General features: G+C 32.1%; 1 protein-coding gene across 1 annotated transcript; it reads left to right on the top strand.

Annotated features, from left to right (window-relative positions):
• Positions 1-12,165: 12,165 nt before the first annotated feature.
• LOC131632306 (ABC transporter G family member 22-like) lies at positions 12,166-12,650 on the top strand. Its single transcript, XM_058903080.1, has 2 exons — positions 12,166-12,443; positions 12,522-12,650. The coding sequence occupies exons 1-2, from the start codon at positions 12,243-12,245 to the stop codon at positions 12,648-12,650; spliced, it is 330 nt and encodes a 109-aa protein (XP_058759063.1). The 5' UTR covers positions 12,166-12,242.
• Positions 12,651-14,279: the final 1,629 nt, after the last annotated feature.

Genomic DNA, 14,279 nt, shown 5'->3' with positions numbered 1-14,279 from the left:
GTACTTCTTTGTGATGGTTCGAAAAAGAATTTGTGGTGTATTAAGGCTTTGCTACGCGGGTTTGAGTTGGTCTCTGGATTACGTATCAACTTCAACAAAAGTAAACTTTTTGGAGTGCATTTGGAGGATCAGGTTCTCTCTGCGGCGTCGTCTTTCTTGGGGTGTCCGATCGGGAAGCTCCCCTTTGTCTTCCTAGGTATTCCGGTTGGAGGTAATCATCGGCATAAGCATTTTTGGTCTTTTCTGATCTCTAAATTAAAAAAGAGGTTAGGTGGATGGCAACGGAAACATCTTTCTATTGGAGGCAAGGTGACTTTATTGAATTCGGTTCTTAATAGTATTCCGATTTTTGTGCTTTCTTTTTATAAAGCCCCTAAGTGTGTTATTGATGAGATTGTCAAAATTCAACGAGACTTCCTTTGGGGTAGTAAGGAAGGGATTCGGAAGATGTGTTGGGTTAGTTGGGAGAAGATTTGTCGTCCACAAAAGGAGGGTGGCTTAGGGGTGAGGAACATTGAGACGTTTAATCTAGCATTGGTTAGTAAATGGGGATGGCGATTCATTTCTGATAGAGATGCGGTTTGGTTCAATTTGTTGGTGTTCAGGTATGGTGGGGGTTTGGAAGCTCTTTGTGGAGAAAGTTCCAATCGGTTTTTGTCGAAAACATCACTTTGGTGGAGGGATGTCCGGAAGGTGTGTGGTTTCAAATTTAACAACTCTCCTTGGTTCACGGATTGCGTCTCTTGGAAACTAGGGGATGGACATCTTATTCCTTTTTGGGAGCATGCTTGGTTGGGTCCTACACCTTTCAAAGTGCTCTTCCCTTCCCTTTACGGTGCGTGTTCTCTTACTAATTCTTTACATGCATCTTCTTCTTCTTCTCCTTCTGTCTTATCTCGTGTGGATGAAATGGGTGTTTGGGTGAACAATGTGTGGAGATGGAATGTGGAGGTGGCGGAGGATTTTTTAGAGGCGGAGGTAGCTTGTGACCGGGCTGTTTTGTTATCTATGTTGGAGGGTGTTACGCCAAATTCGGGGGCGGTTGATAATTTGGTTTGGTGGAGGCATGTTGATGGTTTTTCGGTCAAAAATAGTTTCCGGTGGCTTCACACGTTGAATGGCTACGGAATGCTTTTGGATGAAGCGAGTTGCTTAGAATTAAATTGTTTATGGAAGGCAAGGGTTCCTAGTAAGGTGAAAGTATTTGGGTGGAGATTGTTGCTTAATGCTCTCCCGACCCGTAAGGCTCTTTGTTCGCGCGGTGTGGATATGAGTGTTATCAACATTTCGTGCCCTTTATGTGGTTGTGAGGAGGAATCTTTAGATCACTTATTTCTTAGTTGTGCTCAATCGCTTGTTGTTTGGAAAGAGGTGTTGATTTGGTTAGGCTTGTCAACGGAGGAGATTCAAAGGGCCATGAGTGACATCCACGGTTCCGTTGTTGGGGTCGAGGAGGTGGACCGCTTTCGTCGCTTTTTGGGCGGAGTAATTAATTCCTCTTTCATTGCTTTCTTATGGTTTTTAGTTTGTTGGTGCATTTGGTTGGGTAGAAATAAGGTTGTGTTCAAAAATAGTGTTTGGAATTCCATTGAGATTATTTTGATCATTAAGAATGTTGGTTGGGAGTGGTTCTCTTTTCTTGTTAGAGATAAGGATACTTGTTCGTTTAATGATTGGCTTGTCAATCCTTGTATGTTTATTGGTGTGTAGGTTTTCTTTTTGCCGTCCGTTTGGATAGCTTGTTTCGCTTCTTTTGTATTGGGTTGCACCCCTTGTGCGTTTAATACAAGTGCTTATCGAAAAAAAAAAAAATTATCGACTCACTTAAATGTCCAAATGGATATATAAAAAGACACCAACGTAGTGTCATGAAATTTCAGTACGTGAAACTATATGTGTACTTTTAGTTGTAATGTGTTTGTTTTTCAAAGTTTTATTGGAGATTTTCATTTAAAAGAAAGTATTAAAACAAATTAGGATGGTTTCCATATCTATATTTTTTATTACCATACTTTAACAATTATATTTTGTATTTATTAATCACAAAACAACCCATTCATTGTATTGACTGATAAATAAAAATAAATAGATAAATAGAAAAAATAACATAAGGGGAAATGTTTTTAAACATTGGTCCTTCGGTCAATAAAAACATTGTATTTTGATGCATGCAAAAATCTTGAAAAATATTATGTTAATAATTTAAAAAGTAAAATTGTTTACGTATAGAATGTATTTGACTAATTGAATATATTTTCTAACTATTAAAGAAGGTTAGCAACTGACGAGGGCATGCATTGAGACAAAAATGTAGTCAGCAACAGTGAACAATTACATGATATTTAGAAACGAGTTAAACAAATATTTAAATTTAAATTGAAAATTAAATCAAATTCTCTTTATAAATAAATTAAAGCTGTACCCAATTTCATTGTTGCATTTGATATTTACATAGAGTAGAGAGTGAGAGAGAATTCTGTGTGGCAGCAGTGTTCGGCGAATGATTCTTAACGTCAATCCATTTTTTAATCTACTCATAAATTGAGGTATAGTTTCTTTAACTAAACCTTTTATTTTTATGTATGACATTAATCATTGTATACAAATATAATAATGTTGGTTTTACATGTATATGGATCTGTTTAATCTATCTAAATCTTGTATATATATGTTTGTGTTTTATTATGCCTTCCTTTGTTTCATCTTAATCAACTAGTTGGTTGGTCAATCTTCAAAATCAATTCTGATTTACTATGTTATAATAATTTTGTAAATATTTCTTTTTTGAATTCCTTGAGAATTGAGTTTTTAGTTTGTGAAAAAAAGTTATTATTCAAATCTACCATGCAAATGTTTCTCTATTAAAAATAAATAAAAAATACCTATGTGTTTGAATTGTGAATTTTGAATATGGGTTTAAACTTTAAAAATTTAATTTAATTTTTTTTATAAATTATATCTCTATTAGGTTACTATAATTTTTTTACTTCAAAATAACTAATTAATCTTACAACTTTTTAAATTTATTTAAAAAACAATTAATCCTTTTATTATTGAACAGAAAAACACATTCAAGTATTCTCTATAAATTGAATTTATGTCTAGTTTCATTTGTGCATTTTATATTTACATTGAAGTGGGAGTAGTGAGAGTGAGAAAGAAATCCGCAGAATATCGATAAAGTTATCAAATTTTTGGAACATTAAGGTATGCATATTATTGAACCCTCTTTTTTCTATCATAGATGTAATTAATCATTGAATTGTGTATAAATGTTTTTTTTTTATTTTGTATAAATTTGTGTATTTATGCATTGTTTTTTGTTATGTCTCTCATTGTTGGATTTATATATAAAAATATCTATTTGCATGAATTAAAACTATATCTACTATATCTAGACGAACATCTCAAATTTTTGCTATAAATTAAAATTCTCTTTCATTTGATTTTTGTATTTCATATTTACATAAAAGATACCTTAAGAGAGAGCAACAAAGAAATCAGATCAATATTAAAGTGTTGTTGTGATTTATTTCGCGTTCTCTCTTACTCTCTTTGCTTTTATCTAAATATGAAATGTTAAGAAATGTGGTTGGGCCTAACTCAACCCTACAAAACCGGCTTATAGGGTGAGGATTGCCCCCACTTATAAGGACATGTCCAGGCCATATATTGTCCAATGTGGGACTCTTAACACACCCCCTCACGCCCAGGACTAGACAACTGGAGCGTGGAAATAAATGGCGGGTGGCCCGATAGCGGAAACCATAGAAGGTGGCCCACCGGATCTTAAACGAGGCTCTTGATACCATGTTAAGAAATGTGGTTGGGCCTAACTCAACCCTACAAAACCGGCTTATAGGGTGAGGATTGCCCCCACTTATAAGGACATGTCCAGGCCATATATTGTCCAATGTGGGACTCTTAACATGAAATGCAAAAATGGAATGAGAGAAAATTTTAATTTATAGAGAAAATTTGATTCATGTCTATATATTTTTATAAAAATCAAATTTTTATCGTATTTTTCGGTCTTTTTTTCTATTTTTATTAGCATTATGACAGTTGCAACATATATAATAATTATTTTAAGAAATACAAATTTGTAGAATCTAATTCAAAAATTTATTTTCTCTTTAGGCCGAGGTAGCAAGCACGAAAAGGTCATTCGATTCAGAGAGATTCAGATTCCACCATAAGTTTGGAGTTTAAGTTGAAAGATTGTAAGAGAGGTCTTGGCGTGAGGCTTGTACAAAGATCTTGCATAGTTGAAAATCCTTCAAGGTGTTAAGGGACCAGATGTACCACTGATTGATAAGGTGAACTAGGATATATACTTGTGTCATTTACATTTTATGCACTTTGACTTTCTGCACTTTATATTTTTAAGAATATATCATTATCATATCAAAGGAAAATTAAGAACATAGCGTGAAAATGAGAAAAATTGGGCCACCTTTATTCATCTCCCCTCTCAGGTTACATCTCAAACTTGCAATTGGAAATAGAGCTGGTTAATATAGCTTGTTCCTCGATCCGAGTAGATATGGATTCCACAAAACTGCTCTTGGCAGATGGTGGTAGAACCAACAAATCACCATATTTTGTTGGTGAGTACTATGATTTCTGGAAAATTCATATGCAAATGTACTTAGAAGCACAAGAGGATGAAATATGAAGTGTTGTCAAGGATAGATCCTTCATTCTTACAACTATCATAAATAATGTAAAACAACAAAATATGGAAAGTTATACGAACAATGGGAACAAGAAAAATCTTATATAACAAGAAGGCAAAAAAATATACTTGCATCTACCTTAGAAATGGATGTATTTTTTTCAGAGTCTTAAGTTGAAAAACAACCAAGGAAATCTAGAATAAATTGGAATAAGCACATGAAAGAATTGAAGAAGTCAAGCCACAACAAACTATCTATAGCCACCACTATATATTTTTTATGTGAAAGTATTTTCCTTGAAAACATTTGCTCAAGATCATGAAATTTTGGAACTTAAAGAAGCTTGGAAAAGTTTTCTATGATGTATTACAAGTGCAGAAAAATATTTCTAATGTTAGGAACTGATAACTCCTTACTTGGAGCAAATAATTCCTTATAAGTTGATTGCATGCAATCCATAGAACTCTAAAATAATGAGCACAAAATGTATTGCATCCAACATTTTATCTTCTTTGATATTTCAAGAAAATGAGAATCCAATATTCGATCTTCACCAACAGTGATGACGATGAATCAGATTCGGAAATTGTTATATATATATATATATATATATATATATATATATATATATATATATATATACACACACACATACTTAAAGAAATATTTTGTGTAAAAAACATAGTATTTAGAGTAAACAATTAATTTATTTATATTTTGTAGTTTGTAACGAGTTTAAACAAAATAAATAAATCTTACCCCTCGGTTTTATTTATAAATAGAGATATATGATGTGCTAGTTTTAAAAATATTAAAAGTGCAGAAGCTGAGGTTTGAACCCATGTGCATAAGATTTTTTCCCTTGGTGTTTTAAAAATCGAGGGGTAAAGTTCATACTTTTCATGACGCCCTTCGTTATCTCGCTTCTATAGACAATGTTAAATGAATTTCGCGCCCGAGGTGAAACGTGTTATTTGCAGTACTGCCTTGTTCTAAAATTATTAAATAAAGATTGGTTTTTCAAGATAAAATAAGACCGTATGATATGGTAAGATTAAAGTTTCATTTGAATGAATTCATTTGAAAAGATTGACACTTTCAGAGAGCATATCATTGGTATCAACATAATCACTTTCGAAGAGCATAAACTTGGATATCAACATTGACATCAAATCATTATGAAGAAGATAAGTCCTTTAAAATATGATGTATCTTTTCTCTATATTACTTAACTTTGAATTTTACACTTTTTCTTTTTATAAGGTAAAAAGAGGGAGAAGAGATGTTTGTTTTTATTAATTTTCATGATACCTAAGATAAGCATGAATTGCAATATAAAGGGGCATCAAATTAAAAAAAAAAACTACCCATCAATATATTTTGTCATCATCAAAAAGGGGAATATTGTGAAGATGATGTTCATCATCTATCTTTGTTTGGTTTGATTAAGACAATAGTTAATCAAAGAAGAAATATTAAAGAAAAAAGTTTAGAATCAATAATCAATAATGCATAAGCTTATGGATATTTTGGAAGTAAAGGAAATTGATCTTAATGCTAAGATACTCAATTGCAATTCGTTATGTATATCTTTAGATGCTAAGAAAATCATTCATCTTTTCATCTCTAATGTTCCTAAGCAATCTGTATCAAAACCACTTAATTCATGTCTTTTCAAAAAATATTTTTCCAATAATTTTTGGGTCTTAATCAGTTACACGTTAGGTATAATAGATAACATACCCACTCTTTCATAAATTTTAAAACAATAGGTTTGCACTTTCTAAGTCAGAGAACTTACTATATGATTTTGGAATCAATTTTATTTGAAATTTGAAAATCGTTATTCACTTTTTAAATAATATAACATTTAATGGATTTTTAAAACCGGGTATAGGATGCAAAATTGTGTCTTTTAATGAATCATTGTTCTAAAATTTTCCAAAACTTCATGGAAATGTCTCAAACTTATGCATTTACTGATCATAAAGGTTTAATAGGATTTATTTAAAGAAAAATACATCAGTTTTCAAATTACAATTTTCACATAATTTTTTCATACAATTGAAATTGTTTTCAAGTGTTCATTCTCAAATATCATTGAAACTTTTTTCTGCATAAATTGTCATATCTTTCCAAAACGTTTATAAGCAATTAAGATTTTTATATTTGAATTGTACATTGAAAGAGAATATCAATTTTCTATATAAGTATTGAATCAAGAACATTGCATATATTTAAAATCTTTTTCAATTTTTGTTTTGATCACCATGTGTATAGTGATAATTATTTGTCATAGAAAATGGTGTGCTTTCTTTTTGTTGTAAACAGAAAGTAGTGTACTTTATTATTTATGTGAGATTCATCAAAGTGTTTTATGACTTTGAAAAAGGTCATTTACTTTGGGGAGATTTAAAATCCATCAAAGGTTTGGTTTTTATGTTAGAAGATTGTAAGAGAGGCCTTTGTGTAAGGCTTATACAAAGATCTAACATAGTAGAAAATCTTTCAAGTTGTTAAAAGACTAGATGTATCCTTGACTGATAATAGGGAGTTAGGATATATCTTGGTGACATTTACATTTCTCCACTTTAACTTTCTGCACTTTATATTTCTAAGAACAATATCATTATCAAATCAAAAAAAAAAAATTAAGAATATAACGCTAAAGCGAGAAGAATTGGACAACCTTAATTCACCCTCATCTTAGGTTTCATCTTATACTTACACGTCAAAGTTTAATATTTGAAGATTTACGAAAGTGGTAGAGGTTTTAGTGTCTCACGAGGAGGAAACAAGTATAGATGGATGTCCCAATCAAAGAAGTTTGACAAATAAGAGATACAATGATTTACTTGTCACAAAATCAGACACTTCTTGATATATTGTCATGACAAATTCATAGCATATGGCACTGTTGTTTAGCTCTAGTTAAGGACATGAGATGCACCATAACACATACATAGAGAAGGAAAACATTTGTGTTGACAAACATGCCTCCATAGGTTTTCCTACCGATGATTTCACATGGTGGGATCACCCCTTTCGCCATTGGACATCATTTAGTTAGAAACAAGATAGTCATGCTTGAATTTTATTTTTGCTAAGTTTTTGTTGTCGCCTCTTTTGTTTCTATTGGTTAGAGTCTTAGTTTGGCTCTCCCTTTTTTCTTTTGTATATCTTTATTTATCTTTTCTTAATACATGACTCCTATATAAAAAGTAATTGTAGTAAATTTTGTAGGAAATAATTATTCAACGAGTGCAAGCAATCATGGGGAAATTTTGGCCTAGAAAATAAAAATTCCAGTCCCCTGACAAATTCATAGCATATGGCACTGTTGTTTAGCTCTAGTTAAGGACATGAGATGCACCATAACACATACATAGAGAAGGAAAACATTTGTGTTGACAAACATGCCTCCATAGGTTTGCCTACTGATGATTTCACATGGTGGGATCACCCCTTTCGCCATTGGACATCATTTAGTTAGAAACAAGATAGTCATGCTTGAATTTTATTTTTGCTAAGTTTTTGTTGTCGCCTCTTTTGGTTCTATTGGTTAGAGTCTTAGTTTGGCTCTCCCTTTTTTCTTTTGTATATCTTTATTTATCTTTTCTCAATACATGACTCCTATATAAAAAGTAATTGTAGTAAATTTTGTAGGAAATAATTATTCAACGAGTGCAAGCAATCATGGGGAAATTTGCAGGTATAACTACATGTTTGCTGCTGAAATATTTGGTCGCTGATGGGAAATACATTTCCGAAATTCCACAGAATTACGCATGGATTTTGTGTGGTTAACACCTAAGGATGTTAATGCAAAATATATTGCGTGTTTTTTATGCAGAATTACTTCCAATGACTAGAGGGTAAGGTCAAATTGGACTGTTTGGAATTTAAGGAAGATAAGATATCAGTTGAAAAGACTTTATCGATCATTCATGGTCCAAGTTAAAATTGTTGGGTTAAGACTATCTTGATGTCAAACTCTACAACAACATTGTAAAGGATAACAATTAGTGTATTGGCTACATGGAATAAATTAGGAACCACTGGACGATTGAGAGTACACCCAAACTTGTACTATGGTGTGCCATGAAGTGAAAGAATTGATTGGTTGCCAAGACATAATCGATTTTAGAGGAGTCAAGGTTGTCTAATGAACCACATAAACACCCAAATTTATAATACTCAAATCAATATACAGATGCCATAAAGTTTCAGACATTTACTAATTATTTAGTGACAAACATTTTTGTGGTGACTAGTTTTATTATGTTTACCATCGATATAATACTCAATTTAGTAGTGTTTATCATTAATTTGAGTAACATAATCTCTTTTTTTCGTTTTTTTTTCTAGCTTTAGATATAAAAAAATATTAATAAATAATTTCTTATGATTATTTAATATATTTTAATATATTATTGAAAAAGTTTCATAGAATTTAACTTATTTTATATTTATAATTCAAGAACAAAAAAAAATTACATAATAAAATCATTTAATAAGATAAGACTTATGTCAGGGTTTGGGTCACCATTTACATAGTTAGAGATAACAATACAATGATATTTTGTCTCGTCACCCCTCAGAGTCATATTTGACACTCTTCTAGAACTATGTTTTTAATTTTATTTTTTTAATAAATAATAAGATTGCATTAAAGCGAAAATAAAGGGTATTCAATCGGAATACAAAAGGGGAAACAAAACAACACTACTTCATGACCTCTAGAGGATTGGACACCTAAACAATTATCGACTCACTTAACAATTATATTTTGTATTTATTAATCACAAAACAACCCATTCATTGTATTGACTTATAAATTAAAATAAATAGAAAAATAGAAAAAATAACTTAAGGGGAAATGTGATAACATTGGTCCTTCGGTCAATAAAAACATTGTATTTTGATGCATGCAAAAATTTTGAAAAATATTATGTTAATAATTTAAAAAGTAAAATTGTTTATGTATAGAATGTATTTGACTAATTGAATATATTTTCTAACTATTAGAGAAGGTTAGCAACTGACGAGGGGATGCATTGAGACAAAAATGTAGTCAGCAACAATGAACAATTACATGATATTTAGAAACGAGTTAAACAAATATTTAAATTTAAATTGAAAAAAAAAAATCAAATTCTCTTTATAAATTAAAGCTATACCCAAATTCATTATTGCATTTGATATTTACACAGAGCAGAGAGTGGGAGAGAATTCAGTGTGGCAGCAGTGTTCGGCGAATGATTGTTAACATCAATCCATTTTTTAATCTACTCATAAATTGAGGTATAGTTTCTTTAACTAAACTTTTTATTTTTATGTATGATATTAATCATTGTATAAAAATATAATAACGGTAGTTTTACATGTATATGGATCTGTTTAATCTATCTAAATCTTATATATATATATATATATATATATATATATATATATATATATATATATATATATATATATATATATATATATATATATATATATATATGTTTGTGTTTTATTATGCCTTCCTTTGTTTCATCTTAATCAACTAGTTCGTTGGTCAATCTTCAAAATCAATTCTGATTTAATATGTTATAATAATTTTGTAAATATTTCTTTTTTGAATTCCTTGAGAATTGAGTTTTTAGTTTGTGAAAAAAAAGTTATTATTCAAATCTACCATGCAAATGTTTCTCTATTAAAAATAAATAAAAAATACCTATGTGTTTGAATTGTGAGTTTTGAATATGGGTTTAAACTTTAAAAATTTAATTTAATTTTTTTTATAAATTATATCTCTATTAGGTTACTATAATTTTTTTACTTCAAAATAACTAATTAATCTTACAACTTTTTAAATTTATTTAAAAAACAATTAATCCTTTTATTATTGAAAAAAAAAACACATTCAAGTATCCTCTATAAATTGAATTTGTGTCTAGTTTCATTTGTGCATTTTATATTTACATTGAAGTGGGAGTAGAGAGAGTGAGAGAGAACATAGCGTGAAAATGATACAAATTGGGCCACCTTTATTCATCTCCCCTCTTAGGTTACATCTCAAACTTGCAATTGGAAATAGAGCTGGTTAATATAACTTGTTCCTCGATCCGAGTAGATTTGGCATTACAAAAAAAAAGGTTTCCTGCCACGCCCAAGAAACCGAGGCTATATGCAAAATAACCGTGGCGTAACGCTGAGGCCACGGTTTGGCCACGGAAATCCAACTGTGGAGTATGCGGCCGTGGCCTAAAGTAAAGTCCACGGTTTTTTGGTATAGACCATGCCTTTTTGACAACCGTGGCTTTTTTAGGCCACAGTTTAGGTAGCTTGATTAAGGTCGCGGTTTGTATTTGCCATGACTGCAAAACTGTGGCTATATGGTAAAGCCACGGTTTCAATTTAACATTTACGATACAGTTTTGGTTCAAGATATAGCCACGGTTTGGTTATGACCACATATTTAAAACTGTTGTTATATGTTATGCTTTCTAAACCATTTATCTTGCCACGGTTTATTTCTGTATCATTACATAAATATGTCATTATATATATATATATATATATATATATATATATATATATATATATATTTATATATATATATATATAAAAATATATATATCAATATAAAATTAACAATAATATTGATGATTAGAATCTAATTAATTACAAGCAAATTAACATTAAGGTCAAAAGTAAGTTTTTTTTGTAGTGCCACTAATAATAGTTGGATACTAAGTTTTGATGTCATCCCAAATTCAAAATTCAAAACAACCATGGGATCCAAAACAAGAGCTAAATTAAACACAAGTTTCTCTCAAAAAAGAGTCATCCCAAAATAACAAAAAAAAGTTCTAAGAACTAGCTAGCTAGATAATATAAAACACAACTATTCTTCTTGATCTTCTCCTTGTTCTTCTTCCACATCTTTGGCACAACCAGCTTCTTCCACATCTTCAGCACAACCTTCTTCCACATCTTCATGATCATCACAAGCTTCTTCCATATGTTCATCACAATCTTCTTCGTCTCCACCCTGCAATAAACATCATTCAGCATTCATAAGTGTACTAGTCATGGTTGTGTAATAGAATCATGAATCAAAAGAAAGAGAGTTTTAGGCCATCACCACCAAAATCATACACCTATTTCAGAGTCATACTATTTCAGAATCATTCCCCTATTTCATACACATATTTCATAATCAAACTATTTCAGACAAATCACCAAACCAATCACCAAACAAATCACCAAACCAAATTCATACACCTATTACATTCTCATAAAACCCACTGCCAAACAAATCACCAAACCACATTCATATGAACATGCATAACACCAATCCATGTCAGTCCATCATTTACCCAATTCCAATTCCATTCATTCATAGCTACTGCACATACATGATTCAATTCATTTAGAGTATTCAACTCATTCTAAGTCCATTATTAGCATTCATTCATAGCTACTGCACATACAGGATTGCTTTTCTTTATAGCGGTGTTTTGGGGATTTTTTCCTGTGTTTACTGCAATATTCACATTTCCTCAAGAAAGAGCAATGTTGAATAAGGAAAGAGCAACAGATATGTACAGATTAAGTGCTTACTTTGTGGCTAGAACTACAAGTGACCTTCCATTAGACCTTGTATTACCAGTACTCTTCCTCCTAGTTGTTTACTTCATGGATGGTTTGAGACTCAGTGCAGGACCCTTTTTCGTTAGTATTCTTACTGTTTTTCTCTGCATTGTGGCAGCTCAGGTATGCATTGTATACTTGTAGTAGTAATTTTGTATATAGTTATTCTCTGCATGTTTTTCTAACTGATCATGATTATAGGGACTTGGACTTGCTATCGGGGCAACACTGATGGACTTGAAAAGAGCAACGACCTTGGCTTCGGTTACTGTCATGACTTTCATGTTGGCTGGTGGATTTTTTGTAAAGGTAAATTTGCTTAACTCATAGTAGTGTACTTAAAAAAACAACTCTTTTTGAGATCTTTCTTGTAATGCCTCCAAGCATCATTTATGCGAGAGAAAACCGCTCTACTTCCATTTTCAGGGATAATGAATTTATCCTACAACAAAGAAGGAAATTAGTGACAAGTAAATAAGGAACACAAGTAACAAAATGATTCACACAGTGACAAATTCCCACTTACAGTGACAAATTCCCATATACGGTCCTTGTTTGTTTTCTTCAAAGCTTTGAAGTTAGTATAAACTAAGGGACACAAGTCTGAATTCCTTGCGACAGTGCCAAGGAAACAACTCAAATCTGTCACGGTTCGATCATTGGGTCCAATAGGTTCTCCATCATCGTCTAAGACTACCTCTTCATGATCTGCACTCTTTCTAGCATGGATTTTCAAACATTTATTTGGTCCACGTGTCCTTTTCTTACTTGCCCCTGTGTTAGATAAAATATAATTAGCATGGGATATACATTTGAATGAAACAATAATAAAGAATGATGCATGACACGAAGCTTAGTACGTACCTTCAGTTTTTTTTCTTCCATTTTGCTGAGTGCTTTCTTCTTCACCCATTATATTTTCTTCTTCCTCAAGATTCTCACATTCATCTTCTTCACTATTTTCCCCATTTTCTTTGAGGAATTCTTCAACTGATGTCGATTTACACATTGGGCTTCGTTTTGTCTTCTTCAAGCCACTTCCTTGCTCTGTCCCGGAATTTCCACCAACTTCTATCATTGCCCTTTTCATACGATTCTGGTTTAACCTTGAATCAGCAGTGTCAGCCACCCGTTTCCCCTTAGGTTGTTGCTTTGCACTTGAAAGATTCTGCTTTGCACTTGAAGGACGTTGCTGATTCGCACTTGAAGGACGTTGCTGATTCGCACTTGAAGCTTGTTGCTTAGCACTTGAAACTTGTTGCTTAGCATTTCCTTGTTTCTACTTTGCACTTGAAGGATTCTGCTTAACACTTCCTTGTTGCTGCCTGGTCCTTGAATCAACAATTTCAGGCCCTGTTTTTTAAGTAAGTTGCTGCCTGGTCCTTGAAGCAACTTCAGGCCCTGTTTTGGGAATTACTTGCTGCCTGGTCCTTGAATCAGTACATTCAGCCCCTACTTTTCTGGGAGTTGTCTGCCTTGTCCTCATTTTGGTTGGATAAAACACATCGGCCGAACTATCAATCCTAGAATCAGCAGTTTCAAACTTAGATAAGTTGAAAAGTTCCCTAGATGCAGGCACAAAAGGAGGTCGGATGCCTACTTTAATAGGTCCTTCACGGTTATTATTTACCATCTCACATTTGATATCATACTTCTTAGCCAATTCAGCACTAGATCTAAATAGAGGCAACCGAAAATTGGCGGTAACTTGTTCACCCTTTTGTGCGGCAGCCGTCTTCTTTTGCAAGTTTGAAACCTTCTTCATTTTCTGTTAACATTGCAAAAAAAAACATTAGGAATAACTTTGAAAAAAGAGGAAAGAGCCTTAAATGTACATGTCTCATTGCTATAACAGCCAAGGTGAGGTGTCTGAATGCAATACCTCAAGGATCCAACCCCCATGTTAAGCAATTTCAAACTCGGTAGACATGTTAATCTATATCATCACCTCTTGACACT

Source organism: Vicia villosa, unplaced genomic scaffold (genome assembly GCF_029867415.1).
Source record: "Vicia villosa cultivar HV-30 ecotype Madison, WI unplaced genomic scaffold, Vvil1.0 ctg.000926F_1_1, whole genome shotgun sequence".
Taxonomy (NCBI): Eukaryota; Viridiplantae; Streptophyta; class Magnoliopsida; order Fabales; family Fabaceae; genus Vicia; species Vicia villosa.
Note: the sequence above shows the minus strand (reverse complement) of the source record. Positions and strands in the feature narration are given on the sequence as shown.